Source organism: Momordica charantia (assembly GCF_013281855.1).
Source record: "Momordica charantia cultivar OHB3-1 chromosome 11 unlocalized genomic scaffold, Mcharantia_2.0 BLBB01000011.1, whole genome shotgun sequence".
NCBI lineage: Eukaryota > Viridiplantae > Streptophyta > Magnoliopsida > Cucurbitales > Cucurbitaceae > Momordica > Momordica charantia.
Window position 1 is genome coordinate 1,969,457 of NW_028275159.1, and position 18,985 is coordinate 1,988,441.

Sequence of the window (18,985 nt, forward strand, 5' to 3'; positions counted from 1 at the left end):
AATTAAGTTTGAGTAATAAAAAAAAATTTATGATTAAATAATTCTGGTAGAAACTTACAAATTTAGGATACACATTGCTAAGTCTAAATTTAAAATTGATATTTTTTTCATTACATTTATATACATTTGTGCCACCAACCTAAAATTTCGGACCTGCCACTAGTTGGAGTCACCGTCACTGGGCTCCGTTCATGCTAGAGAGAGTCTGAGAGGAGTTCCACAACAGAGTTCCATCACATGTTGCCATTCAAATCGTTACCACGTATTAGAGTTTCGTTTCATTGGTAGATACGCTTGTTAACAGAGAGCAAGATGGAGAAGATAAAGAAAAAGAGTAGGGCTTCACATTTATAAAAAATGTTCGGTTGTTCAAGGCAAATCAAACTAAATCAACAAATCTTAAAATCGAATCAACCTGACACGATAGTTGTTTGGGTCGAGTCAATTTTTTGAGTCGTGTTGATTCGTTACACCCATACAAGATAGGTCATCGTTAGTTGGAACTTAGTGTTGGATTTGTGAGGAGAGTACCGCAAATAAAATCCTATATTAGTTAAGGAAGAAAATGACCATAGACATATAAAATAGGACAATTATCGAATGAGACATTTTAGATAGAACCAAAAACAAAGTCATGAACGTTATGCTCAAAGTAGAAAATACCATACTAGAGATACGTGGGATACTTAGGATAGTTAGCACGTACAACTAAGTATTTTTCCATATCAAGTATTCAACTCTGCCTAATTTGTTGATGTTTTGGCTCGAGTAAAAGATCGGAGGTGGTGATCTTAAAAATACGATTAGTTCTAGTGAACATGAGGTGGAGAAGAGTAAGAGACAGCAGCCATGAACTCGAAATCGGACTCCAAATTAACCATATTTTGCGGCAACAGGGTGATCTCTAGATCTACGCTTCCTCCTCCCTCACACCCTGGATACGAAGTCACTTTCCCATCAAACTTGTTTCCACATCCACTCCGAACTCCCACCGCTTTTCCCATTCCAAATTCATTCTCATATATCTTGAATCTTGGAGAGCTCGCCATCACCACGGTGTACGGATCAACCAATTCTCCTAATCGATGAAAAGAGGGAGACTGCAACCATTTTTCAACTGCCTCTCTCAACTTCTCGTATCTGTTGTCCACCACAGCTTCGTGCAATTTCCACGCCCCCCAACCAACCCCTGCTTCCACCAATTCTCGTGCTTTTGCCTCTGCTTTCACTGCTGTCACTACGTTGCCGAAGTGGTCTTCACACAAGGGCGGCTCTAGTCTTCCTCTGTTATTGGCCATCAACTTGCAGCTGGTGCTTTGATCCACCGGTACGCCACGAGCACGTGTTATGGACCTCCATACAAGCGCGCACAACGCCTGGAAGGACGAGATTTCGCTGGTGCCACACTCTGCGTTGGCTCGTGCTTTCAGCTTTGCGATAGATTCTTCTGAGAAGTGGAACACTCTCTCCCAAAGTTGTTGGGGTGTTACGCATCGACTGATAAATTGATCCAGGTGGGTGAAGGGGAGATTGATGATTGGACCATACCCTTCCGGAAACCACTGCTTCAGAATGGGCGGCCGTGAAATTGGAACGTCGTTAAAACTCTCAGACCAGGCACGGAAGAAATTCCAGTGAGAGGTTCCGTCGCCAATGGAATGGTTGAAGGAGGAACCGATGAAGATACCGTCCAACAATTCAGTGACCTGAATGGAGAGTAAAGGCAGGGTGTGGGCGTCGTAGTTGACGGCTCCGTTGAGGTCAAACAGAGATTGGAGCAGTAAAGGCTCACCATTTGGGGACAGAATGTCAGAAATCGTGGCGTCCAGAGCAGCGTGGGTGTCCGGGGCTGTTAACGCAGTCCACATAAATAAAAGTGGAAGCTTGACCCTCAATGTGATTGTTGGCCGTACATAATCTGCCTGCAAGTGGGTAAAAATGGAAGAGAGCGGTGGAGAGGGAGTTTCTGAGGCGGTGGAGAAGAGTGAGCATGAAACTGTGTGGGTCGGCGTAGGCCTCAGTGGATTTGGTAAAGAAAAGACCTTTCTGGATGTAGTGGAGAGAGAGCATGGTGAGATCCCAAGGGTTCAAATAATATGGCTGCTTCGATTCCTGGGGAAGACATTCTGGTTTGACAAAGCAATCGGAGATGCGCCGGAGCGAAGGATGACGGAGCACCATCGTCGTCGGAGTTGTCAACTTTTTCTGGTACTAGTACTCTGCTCTCACGTCTCATCTTATCTATGGAATCAAACAACCTGAAACATAACAAAAATGTTTCAGTCCGCATGCCCTACGAGTACCGGCCACAACAAGCCAAACCATCGATATCATAATTACCACTCTACCAGTCCCAATAGAGGGCCCATTACAGCTCAACAAACCCACCCCTAATAAATGGTTGATTTTTTCAGGTAGATTACAAAAATCCAATCTTATACTTATGAATTTTATAAATGTTTTAACTATTACTCAACTTTACCTTAAATGACTGAATAACAAAACTTTTCGCTAGGTGGGATAGTGACAATTATTTTTTAAAAACTTTTTTTTATCCTATATGTAATTTTAAATTTTCAAACTTACTCCTAATAATCTAATAATATTTGTTTAAGTAATATTTATTTTTTTTAAAAGAAATAAGTTTTATGTTATATAATTAAAATAAATTACATTAAACTAAATATATTTAATCAAATAAAAATAGTTTATTCTTTTTCGGGAAAAAAAAAGTTTGAAAAACCTGTCTTCTTATAGATTACCATTATAAAATAAAGTCTTGAAACCTAAAAAATAATCTAAAATAGGTTAAATATAGCCCATTCATTGCCTCCGATTTATATGATTTTTCTAATTTGGTTTTAATCTTTTAAAATTCTCAGTAATATATTAGTGGTTCTCAATTAAGTCCGGTGAAGAAATTTTCTAAAGTTTATTAACATAGAATTATCATTAAATTTGAAGCCGTAATTGGAGAATTTTTGCAGAGAAATGAGAGTCAATTAGTATATTTGAGGGCTTTACGCAGCGGTGGACAACAGAGCCATGGATTCGTTGAGAGATTGCAATCCTCTCGCTGCGATTCTCAGATGTTGGCTCCAATTTATCGGAAATTTCCGATCACAGTTGACGGCTCCGTTGAGGTTAAACACGTTGTTTGGTAACTATTGTATTATTTAATTTTAAATTAAAAATATTACTTTCACCTATGATTTTTTTATGTTGTTTTTTTTAACCTTTCAAAATCTATATGAAATTTGAAAAACTAAAAATAATTACTAAAAGTTTATATTTAATTTTTTCATTTAGATAAAAATCTAAATATAATTTTAAAAAGTAAAAAATATAGCATAAAAATTAGGAAAAAGTAAACATAATTTATAAACAACAAAAATTTATAAACTTAATCGTTATAAAGCGTTTAATTTTGAAATTATTGTTGTGGAGTGTAATGTTGAGAAATCATAGGTCAAGCTTGAGCCACGTTTGAATGTAAGAGATTTGATAAAATGGAATTGGAAATGGAAGCTGTTGCCAAATGTGGCTGTACTTAATGGCCAATCCAAAGAGGCGGAGAATAGAAATTTATAGTCCCATTCCTCTTGCGTAGGTTTTCTATTTAAAGTATGTTATAAAGTAACTTTATTATTATATAAATAAAATATATACATCTTCTATGTACGCTATATACAAGTAAAATTAATCCACCGTATCTTACTTTTTCCTTTATTGTTCGATGGTATATTTTTTATCCTATTTTTTTATTTTTAAATTTATTTCTCCCTGCATCTTCACTTAATTCTCCGGTTCTCAATTTTCATTTTCTTAATTTTCTCCCTTCAAATTAAATTTCTTCATTTTTCTTTTTGTTGTTGTTTAACTTTTTTTTTTTGGTATAACATAGGTATTTTAGTCGGGATATATATCTCAACAAATTGAACTCTGTTAAGTTTACATTTGACATATTCACTTTCTTTTCTTATTGTCATTATTATTTCACTTTTTTCTCTTCTTACGAATCTATTGATAGGGGGTGTTTTATTATATGCTTTCAAAACGAGGAGTAAGGTTAACTAAGTCAAACCTACGTTGGTTTCACAATTTTATAAACTCGTTTACTATAGTAACTATTATTCTATCCCCATGTTGCTACGATAAATATTATTCTACCCCAGTTTGCTACAATATTTTATTCTTACTCGTTATAATTGATACGGTGTATATATTTTTTTTTTTGTAATTTTGCTTTTAAAATGCACTAATTTAATAAAAATATGAGTTAAATAAGAAATTAATTAATCATAATTTTAATAATAAATAAGTAAATGAATTTAATTAAGATTATAAGTAATAATTCATTAATTCATATATCGACAAATTTTTAATCATAAACTTTTTATTAGTGAAAGTTAAAATTAAAAAACGAAGAAATTAGCCAAATCAAGTTAATTGGATTGGTTGGAACCATAAAGTTCAATTTTCTTAATATATCAACTTTGATAAAAACCAACCTAACAATTTTATTTATATTCATTATAAACTTCATGTTTTATAACAATTATAATAATAAATTTATATGCAATAATTTATGTACACACTTCAAAAAATATTTAAGAAAAAAGTAATAACAAAACTAATTAAATATTTATTTCATATAGAAAAAAATAGTATCAGTTACTAAATAAATATTATTATATTTTTAATCACATACATATATAAATAATTTAAACTATTTCATTTTAAATTCAAAATTCAATCTACATCGTATAGTCTAACAGATTTATTTTTCTAAATCTATAGTTTTAAACTCTTTTCATTAATGCAATGTAAAAGTCATATTAGCATAATTATTTAAAGAAATGTGTTTTATAACAAGAATGAAATTTAACTATTTTGATTAATTTGTGTCGAAGTTAATAATTTTTAAATAATTATTATTTAACATGTGTTAATTTTTTAATCACTAAGTAAAAATTGAGAAAGAAAAGAACAATTTAATTTTAATGAAAATTTTAATAGTAATTAGTAAATAAATTTAGTTAGCATAACAAGAAATGAACAAATAATTAAATAAATCATTGATAACACTTAGTGGTAAATTACATGTCCTATTAAATTTGTATAAAATAATTCCTAAAAAAATTAAGCAAACAAAAGGTAATACATAGTTATTATTTATTATAAATTCCAAATCTACCAATAAATACAATTTTAATAAACTTAGGTTTAACAAAATGATCCAAACAAAGGTTTAGCATACTCACAGTTGACTTTTTTTGTCAACCAAATAAAGGTTTAATAAATCCAAACTTAACAAACATGATATTTGCACAACTAAATACGGACTTAGAAAAGAACTCATACTTAATAAACACGCGTCGCAAACCAAACCCCCTCAGAGTTATTAGAAGTTGTTAAAGTTGATGGTTTGGCTTGATCTAAAGATTTGGAGGCAGTGGAGACTGCACAGCATTCCACCTCTAACAATGGTGGTGCAGATGAGGTGGGGAAGAGTAAGAGACAGAAGCCATGAACTCCGTATTCGACTCCAAATTGGCCATATTTTTCGGCAACAGAGTGATCTCTAAATCTACGCTTCCTCCTCCATCACGTCCTGGATACGAAGTCGCTTTCCCATCAAACTTGTTTCCACATCCACTCCGAACCCCCATCGCTTTTCCCATTCCAAATTCATTCTCATATATCTTGAATCTCGGGGAGCTCGTGATCACCACGGCGTAGGGATCCATTCCTTCCCCAAATCGATGAAAAGAAGGAGACTGCAACCATTTTTCAACTTCCTCTCTCAACTTCTCGTACTTATTGTCCACCACAGCTTCGTGCAATTTCCACGCTCCCCAACCAACCCCTGCTTCCACCAACTCCCCTGCTTTTGCCTCTGCTTTCACTGCTGTCACTATGTTGCCGAAGTGGTCTTCACACAAGGGGGGCTCTAGTCTTCCTCTGTTATTGGCAAACAACTTGCAGCTACTGCTTTGATCCTCTGCTACGCTACGAGCACGTGTTATGGACCTCCATACAAGTGCGCACAACGCCTGGAAGGACGAGATCTCATTGGTGCCGCACTCTGCGTTGGCTCTTGCTTTCAGCTTTGCGATGGATTCTTTTGAGAAGTGGAACACCCTCTCCCTAAGTTTTTGGGGTGCTACGGAAACGGATCTGCTGATAAATTGATCCGGGTGGGTGAAGGGGAGATTGATGATTGGACCATACCCTTTCGGGAACCACTGCTTCAGAATGGGCGCCCGTGAAATTGGAACGTCATTAAAAATCTCAGACCAAGTACGGAAGAAATTCCAGTGAGAGGTTCCGTCGCCAATGGAATGGTTTAGGGAGGAACCAATGAAGATGCCGTCCAACAATTCAGTGACCTGAATGGAGAGTATAGGCAGGGTATGGGCGTCGTAGTTGACGGCTCCGTTGAGGTCAAACAGAGATTGGAGCAGTAAAGGCTCATCGTCATTTGGGGACAGAATGTCAGAAATTGTGGCGTCCAGAGCAGCGTGGGTGAACTTTGCTCCGGGGCTGTTAATGCAGTCCACATAAATAAAAATGGAAGCTTGGCCATCAATGTGATTGTTGGCCGTACAAAATCGGCCTGTAAGTGGGTAGAAATGGAAGAGAGCGGTGGAAAGGGAATTTTTGAGGCGGTGGAGAAGAGTGAGCATGAAATTGTGTGGGTCGCCGTAGGCCTCAGAAGGTTTGAGAAAGAGGAGCCCTTTCTGGATGTAATTTACGGAAAGCATGGTGAGATCCCAAAGGTTCAAATAATAGGGCTGCTTGGATTCTTGGGGAAGGCAATCTGGTTTGACAAAGCAGTCGGAGATCCGCCGGAGAGAAGGATGATGGGGAAGCATCGTCGTCGGAGTCGGAGTTGGGCAAGGGCGAGGGGAGGTTTTTATTGTGTGTTCAACTGAAAGGTACTACTACTCGCCTACTCGCCTACTCGCCTTTCTCGTATCATCTTTATCTTCGGAATCAAACAGCCTGAAATTAAACACCAACAAAGAAACAGTTTTTAGTCAGCATGCCGTAGGCCCTACAGGCTACAACAAGCCCAGACCACAAATATCATAATTAATTACTGGGCCCATTACAGCCCAACAAAGCCAATTTAATAAGAAGTCCAAAATGCTCAACTTTTTTAGTTGGGAATTGTATAGCTATTACTCAAGTTTACCTTAAAAGGACTTAAAAATAAACTTCGCTTGGGTGGATAGTGACAATTTTTATTATTATTTTTTCACTCTTTTATCCTTTGTATAATTTTAAAATCTTAAAGTTACTCCTAATAATCTAATAATATTTGTTTATATCTTAAAATTAAAATAATATTTATGCTATATAATTAAATAAAAGTACATTGAACTAAAACTATTTAATCAAATAAATTTTTTTTAGGAATAAAAAAAAGTTTAAAAGAACCTGTGTTTTGTGGTTTAGAATGAGATCCAACGATTATAAATAAAGTCTTGAAACCTAAAAAAACAATAGTCTAAAATATGTCAAATATAGCCCATTGTCTCAACTTTTATGATTTTGCACAATTTGGTCTTTTAAGCTTATAAAATTCTCAATTTTAACCTTAATGTATTACTAGTTCTCAATTGGGTACTTCAGTGAAGAAAGTTTTTAAAGTTTATTAACATAAAACTATCGTTATATTTTGCGCCTTAATTGAAGAGTTTTGCATGCAGACAAATATGGAGGGCTCTAGTGGCAGGCCATGATTTTCAGATGTTGGCTCCAATTTAACAGAAACTCCCCGTCGGAGATTTAGTGTTAGTAGAAGTCAATTTTTTACCAGACCGGTGAATTCTGTGACAATGCTCTTCTCATCATGGGGATTCAGAGTAGCCGTGAGGCACGGTTGAAGCTAAATTATAAGATGATTTTGGATTCAGAGTAGCCGGTGAATTCTGAATATACTTGGAAAATTTTTTCAAGGAGAAAAAATATACACCTTACAATGCCACCTGAGTATTTCATTAGCTCACGGAAGTTTGATTCCAACTCTCTTTTAGAGTTTTTTTCTACAGTTTGGATACCAAATTATAAATAGAAATCTATCTTCAAATTTAGGAATCAAAAATATATTTTACTTTTGTTTATATCATATCTGATCATTGTATTAAAACAAGAAAAAATATATATATATATATATATATATATCCAATTTAATTTCAACTATATAAAATAAGAAACAAAAAATAGTTTTTTAATATTTTTTTTTTCAAAAACATGAAAAAAGGTAGTTACAAAAAATATTAAGAGAAAAAACTAGAAAATGAAGAACAAAAACCTGACTAACCGGCTACCAAAAATTTGTATAATAAAAATTCGAACCACGTGCAAAACGTGTTATAACATCAATAAAGGTAAAAATAGTAAAAGGACACATGATTGGAGAAACAACATGACCTATCACAATCACACTCAATTGATTAGAAAGGAAAAGCTAAACAAATATCGAACCTCAAACTATATAAACTAAAATAGATAAAAGATAAATCATTCAAAGATTCATGAATACTAGACCTAAATATTTTTTCATTGAGTATTCAACCATCCCTATTCCAAATTTATGTTATTTATTATTTTTCTTAATACATGTAATAAGAATGACGAATCGAACTCACAATCTCTTGGTTTGAAATATATGTCAATTATCATTGAACTATGCTCGATTTGACATGTTTTTAATTCACTTTGACATTTATTTGAACAATATAGTAAAGAGATAAAGAGATGGTAATATATTAGAGGATAAAAATTATAACAATACACTTGGTAAACATTGATAAAAGTTATTAAAGTTGATGTTTTGGCACAATTGTTTAAAGCAATCGTTGTGGAGAGTAAGTGCTGGAAGTTTGTGAAGAACGTTATTGCTACCAAAAAAATAATCTTTGTAAGAAAGGAATTTTTACCGACTTATGTTGTGTTCAGGAATGATAAAGAATTAACCACCCATTTGTTTTGGGAATACAAGGTAACAAAACCGTTTAGAAATATTTTCTTAAATCTTGATTTGGTCATTTTTTATTTTTTATTTTTGTATTTAACTAGAGAAGCTAGAAAATTTAGGATTACTGAGATTTGGATCAGAGCTAGAGGTGTTTATGATTTGTTTGTGGGACGCATAGAAATAATGTGATCTTCAAACAGGAGCTGCTTAGTTCGCAAGTCCTTATCAACAATATGGGGAAATTTATTTTTAAAAATGGAACAAAATTGGAGTCCACATCATTCAACCTGTTTTGATACTATGAAAGGTTTAAGAAACTGAACAAATACCCGTAGCCATAATTTCTTCATTATTTTCTTAGGAATATATATAGTATAGGGAATCTAGAGATATGCTTAACATATAGCAGCCATAAACTCGGAATCGGACTCCAAATTAGCCATATTTTGCGGCAACAGGGCGATCTCTAAATCTATGCTTCCTCCTCCCTCAGATCCTGGATATGAACTCACCTTCCCATCGAACTTGTTTTCTTGTCCACTCCGAACCCCCACCGCTTTTCCCATTCCAAATTCATTCTCATATATCTTGAATCTTGGGGAGCTCGCCATCACCACGGTGTACGGATCAACCATTTCACCTGATCGATGTAAAGAGGGAGATTGCAGCCATTTTTCAACTGCCTCTCTTAACTTCTCGTACCTGTTGTCCACCACAGCTTCGTGCAATTTCCAAGCCCCCCAACCAACCCCTGCTTCCACCAATTCCCCTGATTTTGCCTCTGCTTTCACTGCCGTCACTACGTTGCCGAAGTGGTCTTCACACAAGGGCGGCTCTAGTCTTCCTCTGTTATTGGCAATCAACTTGCAGATGGTGCTTTGATCCTCTGGTACGCGACGAGCTCGTGTTATGGACCTCCATACAAGCGCGCACAACGCTTGGAAGGACGAGATCTCGTTGGTGCCGCACTCTGCGTTGGCTTGTGCTTTCAGCTTTGTGATGGATTCTTTTGAGAAGTGGAACACTCTTTCCCTAAGTTGTTGGGGTGCTACGACTCTGCTGATAAATTGATCCGGGTGGGTGAAGGGGAGATTGATGATTGGACCATACCCTTCCGGAAACCACTTCTTCAGAATGGGCGGCCGTGAAATTGGAGCGTCATTAAAAATCTCAGACCAGGTACGGATGAAATTCCAGTGAGAGGTTCCGTCGCCAATGGAATGGTTGAAGGAGGAACCGATGAAGATACCGTCCAACAATTCCGTGACCTGAATGGACAGCAAAGGCAGGGTATGGGCGTCGTAGTTGACGGCTCCGTTGAGGTCAAACAGAGATTGGAGCAGTAAAGGCTCATCGTCATTTGGGGACAGAATGTCAGAAATTGTGGCGTCCAGAGCAGCATGGGTGAACTTTGCTCCGGGGCTGTTAACGCAGTCCACATAAATAAAAATGGAAGCTTTACCCTCAATCTCATTGTTTGCCATACAGAATCCGCCTATAAGTGGGTAGAAATGGAAAAGAGCGGTGGAGAGGGAGTTTTTTAGGCGGCGGAGAAGAGTGAGCATGAAGCGGTGTGGGTCGCCATAGGCCTCCGAAGGTTTGAGAAAGAGGATCCCTTTCTGGATGTAGTTCATGGAAAGCATGGGAAGATCCCAATGGTTCAAATAATATGGGTGCTTCGATTCCTGGGGAAGACGTTCTGGTTTCACAAAGCAATCCGAGATCCGCCGGAGCGAAGGATGATGGGAAACCATGGTCATCGGAGTTGGGCAAGGACAAGAACAAAGATGAACATTTTATTATTGTGTTCCTAGTACTGTGCTCTCATGTCTCATCTTATCTTCGGAATCAAACAGCCAGAAATTAAACCCCAGAAACGGAAAAAGTTCCAAATCCGCATGTCCTACAGGCTACTACAAGCCGACAGTAAACATCATAATTGCCCTGCCCACTAGGGAGGCCCATTACAGCCCAACAAAGCCAATCTAATAAATAGTCCAAAATGGTCATTTTCTTCGGGTAGGGTATATTATTATTTTTTTTTCTTTTTTGGGATAAAAATCGAATCTTCAACCTAGGAATCGTATAAATAACAAAACTTTTTGCTAGGTGGGATAGTGATTTTAAAAACTTTTTTTATTCTTTATATAATTTTAAATTTCAAACTTTCTCCTAATAATCTAATAATATTTGTTTAAATGTTATTTCTTTCAAAAATTAAAATAATATTTATGTTATATAATTGAAGTAAATTACATTAAACTAAAAATATTTAGTCAAATAAAAACATAATTTTTTTAGGACTAAAAAAATAGTTTAAAAAAACCTGTGCTTTGTGTTTTAGAGTGAGATCCAACCATTACAAAATGAAGTCTTGAAACCTAAAAAAATAGCTAAAATATGTTAAATATAGCCCACTATCTCCAATTTTTATGATTTTTCCCAATTTGGTCTTTAATTTTTTTTAAAATTCTCAATTTTACTGTTAATTTATTAGAAGTTCTCAATTATTAGGTCCTTCAGGGATGAAAATTTTTAAAGTTTGTTAACATAAAGCTATTACTGAATTATTGTTTTTTATTAATATACTTGGATTCCTTGGACATCCACTTGAGCCCTACCACTTTATTTTTTTTCTTAATAGACGTTGTTAATTATCTGGATTTTATTGATGAGTGGATTAGATTTTAGGTTTCAATTAGCATTTAAGTTGAAGTGACAATTTACCAGTCTCACGTCGTACAAACTTATCATTAGTAACTTATGACATTTACCAATACAAATGGTATAACTAAAAATGGTTAATACATAAAGAATCTAAGTTGAAATTTTTTAAATAATAGAGATTGTTGTTTGATCTTGCAAATGTACGGACGAATCGTAATATAAAGTGATAAATAAAGAATCGTCTCCACAAGAACTGTTAATTAAATAGTAATTACCGACTGACTTAACCTTAATCTAATTGATCGATCAAGAGAGAATAATATATGAATAAGCTAAAAAGAAGTAATTTAAAATGAATGAAGTAAAGGCTAGGACTCCGACTGTAGCTAAGATTGCTTACCGCAAGTGTACGGGTCAAGTTTTAATAAAGGTGGTAAGTGATTACCGATATCGTCCACTGGATTGGATTTCTAGTCACTCGAGTACTACGGATATTAATGTCCAATTTTATCTAGAGAAGCAATCAGGAATTTCTTGTGACACACACACGAGATAAAATAACAAAGTGAATAAAAATACTCTAAGAAAACTCTTATGGAGAACGGGTCCTAGGGAAATGATTTCACCAATTGAACTTACCAGCGGACAAATTAAGCATGCCGAGATTGAATATGCAATTAATCTATAAGTCAAGAAATCAAGAATCATAAAAGTCTCTCCCGAGCACAATTAATTCTCCCACTTATTAAGAAACCAATATCCCTATCTAGTTTCATTAACAAAAGCAGGACCTTAAGTCTTAATCTTTTAACAACCTTTAAGATAATTCTAAATCTCCCGATCTTAGAACTACCCCAGTCATGCATTCAGGTTCCAACCTAAACCACCTCTCCTGAGCATAAGATTCAGATTTAGCAACAATTAATCCGTGATCAAGAGATTAAAAGCATTAAACAAATAAATGCATAAATAGATTAAAAACAAATCAATCGAGACAAATGTTAATAAGTCCAACTCATAAATCCAACGGCTACGTCAATCCCTAGAACAAGAAGATTAGCTACTCATGTTCACGAAAATACAATAAAATCCTACAAAGAATTTCATAATAAATCTAGAAAAGATAAGGGAAAGGAGAGAAACTAAAGCCGTAGTGTCGATCGACCGTCCCCGACTCAATCTCCACGATCACGAGCCCTCGAAAATCATCTCCTCAGCCTTCTTGCCTCCAAAACCGAGCCGATCCTCTCCAGAATCCTTTTCCCCATTTTTCCATCCCCCCAAACGGCGCACTCGTCTTTCTCTTTAAGTTAGGGCATCGCTACAGCGCCATGGCGCTACGGTACAGCGCTGCGGCGCTGCTACTTCGGGATTTTGCTACCAATTCTGACCTGTACGCGCGCCATGGCGTTAAATGGTGGCGCTGCGGCGTTGATGTGGTTTCAACAAGCTCCTCTTTTTCGCTCTAGTTTCGCTCAAATGATCGCTTATTCTTCAATTCTTTCTAATAGCTTGATCCTATAAAAAACATCAGTTATGCACGTAAATAAGCCACAAATGGCCGAAAATTGTTAAATGATTTCTACCTGAATATCATGAAATGTGGTGCATAAAATATACTATCACCGACTTTCACTTTACTAATCCCTTTTAAGTTCATTCACTCTATTAATTTTGGTTATGTCCTATATTGATAGCAAATTTCTTCTAATTTATTACTAATATTTCTCAAGCATTAGCTAATTAATAGTTTGACAAACAAATTCCTACCTCTCTAAAAATTTTGGAGCCTATCAAAAAAGAAAAAATAGGAAGTGCGAGACATTCATAAAAGCTAAACAATAATCTTATGAATGTGACCTATGACTAAATATTTAAAGTTCAATTATACTCTCATCTCTTTATCACAAATTAAATCTAAAATCATTCAATTGGTGATCAAGCAATTACGAACATCAAAATCATAATGTTAACTCAATAATGGAAATAATATGTTAATAAGAAATTTATACAGCCCAAGAGTTTTATTAACAAAACTAAGCTAGAATGTAAAAAAATAGAAATCAAGGCATAAATAAAATGAAAAGAACTAAGAAAATAAGAGGATTGTCCAACTAGATATTGTCCAACTAAACACGTATTTTGAAAATTACTGTTTCAAGTCTGAAGCGCCTAGGCACTATAATATATATATTTTTTTCAAACCGCTTTCTTCTTTTCTGGCTTGAAAAACCTTTAAAGTGACCTCCAAAAACTAATCATTATTTATTTACAAAAATAAATGAAATTTTCTTTTAACTTTTACACAATCTAAACTAAACCTGATATAAATGAAGATAAAATTCCCCTACAAGAGCCAATTGAAAAAACACCAAAACATTAACACTAAACTAATTGCAATTAACTTGTGGTAAAATTACATCAAGACTTTATTTTTATTTAATAATAACTTTTTTTTAGTTCAACTAGTAAATTATTTCTTTGATGAATTGGTACTCTTGGTCGTCATTAATTATTAACTATTAACATGTGAGTGATCGGTGGATAAATATCGAAGTTGCATTCTTTTTAATTTCTTAGGTTAAAGAATTACTTTATATATATCATTTATACGACACTCTCTCGTAACATCCTATAATTTTTTTTTCTCATCTTCATTTCGTGAGATAAATTTCCATCACTCTAACATTAGAGTTAATTATAACTTTTATACTATAAAAAGTAGAGAAATTTCACTTCGTGGCATAAATTTAACATGTATTTTAAAAAAGATGACAACTTGAATTGAAAACAAAAATGTAACCTTTTTAGTTTTTATTATATTGCATTAGAGTTTGAGCAATTAAAACTGTAATCATAGTTAGGTGAGTAAAAAAACTTGTATTAAAAATAGCCAATTCAAAGAAATGGTATAGTTAAACTTAAATATATTTTGAAGCATATGGTTGAGCTGTAACAGTCTCAGGAGGCATGGACTGAAGAAGAGCAGCTTTGATTGATGGTCTGGTCTATTCCCCTTTTTCTTTTTCTTCTCTCTCTGTTAGGTAATGTTGTGTTGAAAAATGGAAGAAAGAGATGGCCAATGTGGTGTGGTGGCCGGTGGGTACTGGAAACTGAAACTGGAAAGATAAAAGCCAAAGTGGGTGCACAATTAATTAATTGCAACGCCCACTACCGAATCTCGATCGCCACAATCAATTCAATTTTGTACACGTCACTATGTCAGTTAAGTTCAGTAATTTTCCCCCTCTTCGGCCCACTTCCAAGTGGGCCACTAATGGGCCTCCTTTTACCCTTTTCCAGCCCACCAATACATACCCAACTCCCACTATTCATCTGCACGCTCTCTCTCCCGATGGTGTCCGCTTCCCTTACGCCTCTCTACACCTACCAATTATTGTTATAAGCACTTTTCTGCTGTGTTCTGGTTTTTTTATTTGGTTTCCCTCCTAAATTCTCAATTACTATTTTGCCGACCATCCTCTTTTTTTTTGTTTACAAGCCCACCACATCATCATATCCCCGCCCTCTGCTTCTAACATTCATGTAATTTTTATTATTTCCATATAATAATATCCTTCGTACGGAGTTAGAAATCATATAAATCAGTTTTGTCTCATTTGATCTATTTTGCTCTTCTTTGGAGGCATCGATGAGGAAGCATTATAAAAATTGACAGTGGGCTTGGAATTATTGAATTTGTGAGATTATATTAGCAGAAAGAATTGTAGCGGTGGGGACGGAGTTGTGTTGGAAATAACTGCCTGACACGTTGCTTAATGATATCTCAACAAAACCCTCTTCGTATTGGGAGACGGTTCGGTACGAAAGTGACAGCTCGATGACGGTGAGTCACCACCCAGTCTCATTACAATTTGGTATGCGGCGTTATACTTGTACGCGTGGTATCATGGACGTGTCGACTTTTACAATTGAAATTCCAGCATTTATGGACTCCGACATCCATATTTCTGTCGCATCTAAAAACAATACGAAAAATATTAAACAACTAATACATATATATTAATCATTTTTAATTTATATAAAATAATTTAAATAATTTTTTACAATTTTTTAATTTCTCTTGCTGCTATAGAAATATTCATAGACTTAGACATTAATATTTATATAAAATTAAGATATCGACATTTTTATCTAATTGACATTTAAAATCTTGGTTTATTTAACAAAAAACAACGTCATAAATACGTAAATATAGAAGTTTCAATTTCATTGAAATTTTATTGTCATTTTTTTAAATACTATGAAAATGTCAATTTACTCATTATTTTTTAATTCGGAAAAATATGCAAATGTCGGTATGTCAACGAAAATTTAATACTCCCGATAAAAACTCTTCAAACGTATCCAAAGCTACTGAATTTTGAATTGAACGAAAAACTTTCGTAAAATGTTAAAATTGACCCAGACGCTTCAAAAAAAATTCTTAAGAAACAGTAAAATTAAAAACTTTGAGAGGCGTAAATGAAAAGAAAATTATAAAATCTTAAACATTCAAATTACGACAAATTTGACCTTTTTTTTTACTTTGTAATAATGTTATAAAGCTAATTGATTTCCAACTTAAATAAGAACATAAAAAAGAAAAAAGAATTTCTTCCATTCATATTTGAATTGTTATATTAAAGTAGAGGTTAATTGATCGAATAAAAAAAGGAGCTAATCACATTTTTTCTTAAACATGAAAGTTAATTGTACAAATCAATTGAACTTATGTTGAAATTGATAATAAACAACATTATTTTCTGTTATTTATTAGGGAGGGATTATTGAATAAACAAGGCCAAAGGGGACTTTCCAGTTCCAGAGATGTATTCTACTCTACTATGATTCTGTGTCAAAGTTGGAGCTCTTAATTAATCTGAATTCTGAATCACATATTTTGGAATTCATTTCCACCACCTTCTTTAAAAAAAAAAAGCTTGTCATAGACATTAATTAATCTCATGTTAACGTTAGATTAGCGGTGGTGTTGAGTGCACCGACCTCCCCTTAAAGCAAATCTAGTGATGGGATTTGGATAATTATGGAAACTGCTGTTTGCTACATTATTATTAATTAAAAGCTTCATCTACCGTCCTTAAATTATCCGATATTTATATCCACCGGTTATAACATTATATTATAATTTATTGGCATGCATATGGGAAGCCAAGCCAAAGGCCGGCCAGAAGAAGATAAATAAATACGGAAGATTTAGGAGCAACAACCTTGAAAATAACTAGTGGAAGATCCATGAAAATCGCTGTTCTATAACTCTCTATTATAACATACTAAATTAATGAAGTTCCAGTTTCAGTGTCGACCCACATCCGCACAGCAGCAATTTAAAAGGAGATGGGCGGCCGGGGAGAAGTCAAAAGTTTTGAAAAAATAAATAAAAAAGTGAAAGACCAAGAGTCGGATATCGGTATCCCCGTGTGGATATATATACTATATATGATCACTTGCTTACTTTACCAGTTACTGGTTACTGGTGATAAATACCGATGGAGAATTAAGGCTAAAACCAACATACATTAATTGACTGAGGAGGGGAATAGAAAATGGAATTTGAATTTATACGGCAAGTGGGTGTCGTCCGCCGTCTCCCAGGGACGAGAAAATAAAAACAAAAACACTCCGGCCGTGAAAGGCTTCAACTATAAGTGACAATTTTAAACCTAATATGAGGGGCCACGCCCACTATCGCATTCTCACATAATATTGCCCTTTTATTTTCATCGTGGACTCCACAAAGCATGTCATGTGCACCAGTTGTTGTCCCCAACTCTTTTTTTTTTTTTGTTCCTTTTTTGGTCATATCCTTATCTCAAATTTCTCTCAATCATATACCGGAGCCACTCAGCCACACGGCCGTTGCTGCAGGTTTTCTTCACTCTCCTTCCCGTAAGAAGTAAAACGCAAACAAAATTGCTTCATTAAAATTAGTTATGACTAACAACAAAATTAAACAACAAGGGAAATCCAAAACTAGTCGAGATCAACCATTTCTATAAACCGTTTTCGGGGTTACAATCGAACAACTATATAACCGATGGAACGGAATCATTTTGATTCCGTTTTTTCATGGTGCTTCTCTCCTTTTTTGTTGTTGGGATACCTTGTTCCCTCCGCACCCTTTTCATAATTTTGTAGAAATATGAAGTAAGGGGATATATATGTGACGATTCCCTGTTGGTAGAGGTGTGTGGTTAATCGTCATCTGAGGTTTCGGGGTTGGGATACTCGTTCAAATCAGGCTTCACGGAATTGGAGGAATTGGAGTTGGAGTTTGAGCTGGCGTGGAGGTGAGAGATGTGGATGGCGTCAACCCTAGCACCGACTTCGGTGGCTCGTTTGCGTATGGAGGCGGCCGACATGTCGTGAAGCTGATCCTCTTCGAACATCAACTCCGGGAAGTTGAGGCGGGCGGTGGGGCCTCGGAGGTAGAAGACGGCGGTGTCGTAGGCGCGGGCGGCTGCGACGGGGGTTGTGTAGGAGCCAAGCCAAATCCTGGAGCGCTTGTTTGGTTCTCTGATTTCGGCCACCCACTTCCCCCACTTCCTCATCCTTATCCCTCTGTACGGCTTTTCTTGCTGTAGATTACTCTCGTGATGCCTTTGCTTCCGCTTCTCTGACCCCGTTCCACAAGAACTTACAGCCGAGCACACTTCTCCTTCCATCGATCTCAACAACAAAAACAAAACAATAACTCGATCAAAATACCCCTTCTGATTTCTAATTTCTCACAATTCAAACTAATCGAGACCAAAACCCCATGAGAGAGATAATTAACGCCCCTCGACGCACGGAAGAGTATGAAAACTCCGACCCAATAAAACCCCAAAAATTGGGTTTTCGCTTTCTTTCTCTGATTCCCTGAACTTGGGTATTTAAAATCCAAAACCCAGCAGTTTGAACAAAAAATATGGTGGCGCTGCAATGGATATGTACTTTAAATACATGGGTCGGAAATAAAATATATATATATAAGTAAGAAAGAAAGAATACAAAGAGAGAAGAGAATTAGATAAAAAAGAGGGGCCGAAATTGTTTCCTACTTGGCTGCTTCTCTGTCGAATTGGCACGGCCGCCACGTTGATCTTCCTTCAAGACAAATCCAACTTTGGCCGACATATTTTATCACCGGTCATAAACATCCCTCTCTTTTTTTTTTTTCTCTTAGTCTTACGCCTCCTTTAATTTATATTTATCTATCTATAATCTTTTGTCCTGTGTGTGCGCGGTTAATTTCTCTTGTTAATGCTTATCATCAATCGCCGTAATCTAATTACTCTTTACTTACTTAATTACATTAAAAAAAAG

At 35.3% G+C, this 18,985-nt stretch overlaps 4 protein-coding genes across 4 annotated transcripts; all 4 read right to left on the reverse strand.

The window, feature by feature from the left end:
* Positions 1 to 593: 593 nt before the first annotated feature.
* On the reverse strand, positions 594 to 2,608 carry LOC111012315 (putative acetyltransferase At3g50280). The gene has a single exon (XM_088120297.1). It carries the CDS (start codon positions 1,866 to 1,868, stop codon positions 810 to 812), a length of 1,059 nt encoding a protein of 352 aa, XP_087976423.1. The 5' UTR covers positions 1,869 to 2,608; the 3' UTR covers positions 594 to 809.
* A 2,550-nt stretch (positions 2,609 to 5,158) lies between these two features.
* LOC111017946 (putative acetyltransferase At3g50280) lies at positions 5,159 to 7,206 on the reverse strand. Its single transcript, XM_022293883.2, has one exon. It carries the CDS (start codon positions 6,876 to 6,878, stop codon positions 5,481 to 5,483), a length of 1,398 nt encoding a protein of 465 aa, XP_022149575.1. The 5' UTR covers positions 6,879 to 7,206; the 3' UTR covers positions 5,159 to 5,480.
* A 2,101-nt stretch (positions 7,207 to 9,307) lies between these two features.
* Positions 9,308 to 11,092, reverse strand: LOC111016501 (putative acetyltransferase At3g50280). Its single transcript, XM_022291968.2, has one exon. The coding sequence runs from the start codon at positions 10,747 to 10,749 to the stop codon at positions 9,385 to 9,387; it is 1,365 nt and encodes a 454-aa protein (XP_022147660.2). The 5' UTR covers positions 10,750 to 11,092; the 3' UTR covers positions 9,308 to 9,384.
* Positions 11,093 to 17,574: 6,482 nt separating this feature from the next.
* Positions 17,575 to 18,758, reverse strand: LOC111013492 (ethylene-responsive transcription factor ERF011). Its single transcript, XM_022287963.2, has one exon. It carries the CDS (start codon positions 18,340 to 18,342, stop codon positions 17,872 to 17,874), a length of 471 nt encoding a protein of 156 aa, XP_022143655.1. The 5' UTR covers positions 18,343 to 18,758; the 3' UTR covers positions 17,575 to 17,871.
* Positions 18,759 to 18,985: the final 227 nt, after the last annotated feature.

Coding starts and splice junctions, on each gene's coding strand:
- LOC111012315 (XM_088120297.1), bottom strand. CDS start 1,868: ATGTGGACTGCGTTAACAGCCCCGGACACCCACGCTGCTCTGGACGCC.
- LOC111017946 (XM_022293883.2), bottom strand. CDS start 6,878: ATGCTTCCCCATCATCCTTCTCTCCGGCGGATCTCCGACTGCTTTGTC.
- LOC111016501 (XM_022291968.2), bottom strand. CDS start 10,749: ATGACCATGGTTTCCCATCATCCTTCGCTCCGGCGGATCTCGGATTGC.
- LOC111013492 (XM_022287963.2), bottom strand. CDS start 18,342: ATGGAAGGAGAAGTGTGCTCGGCTGTAAGTTCTTGTGGAACGGGGTCA.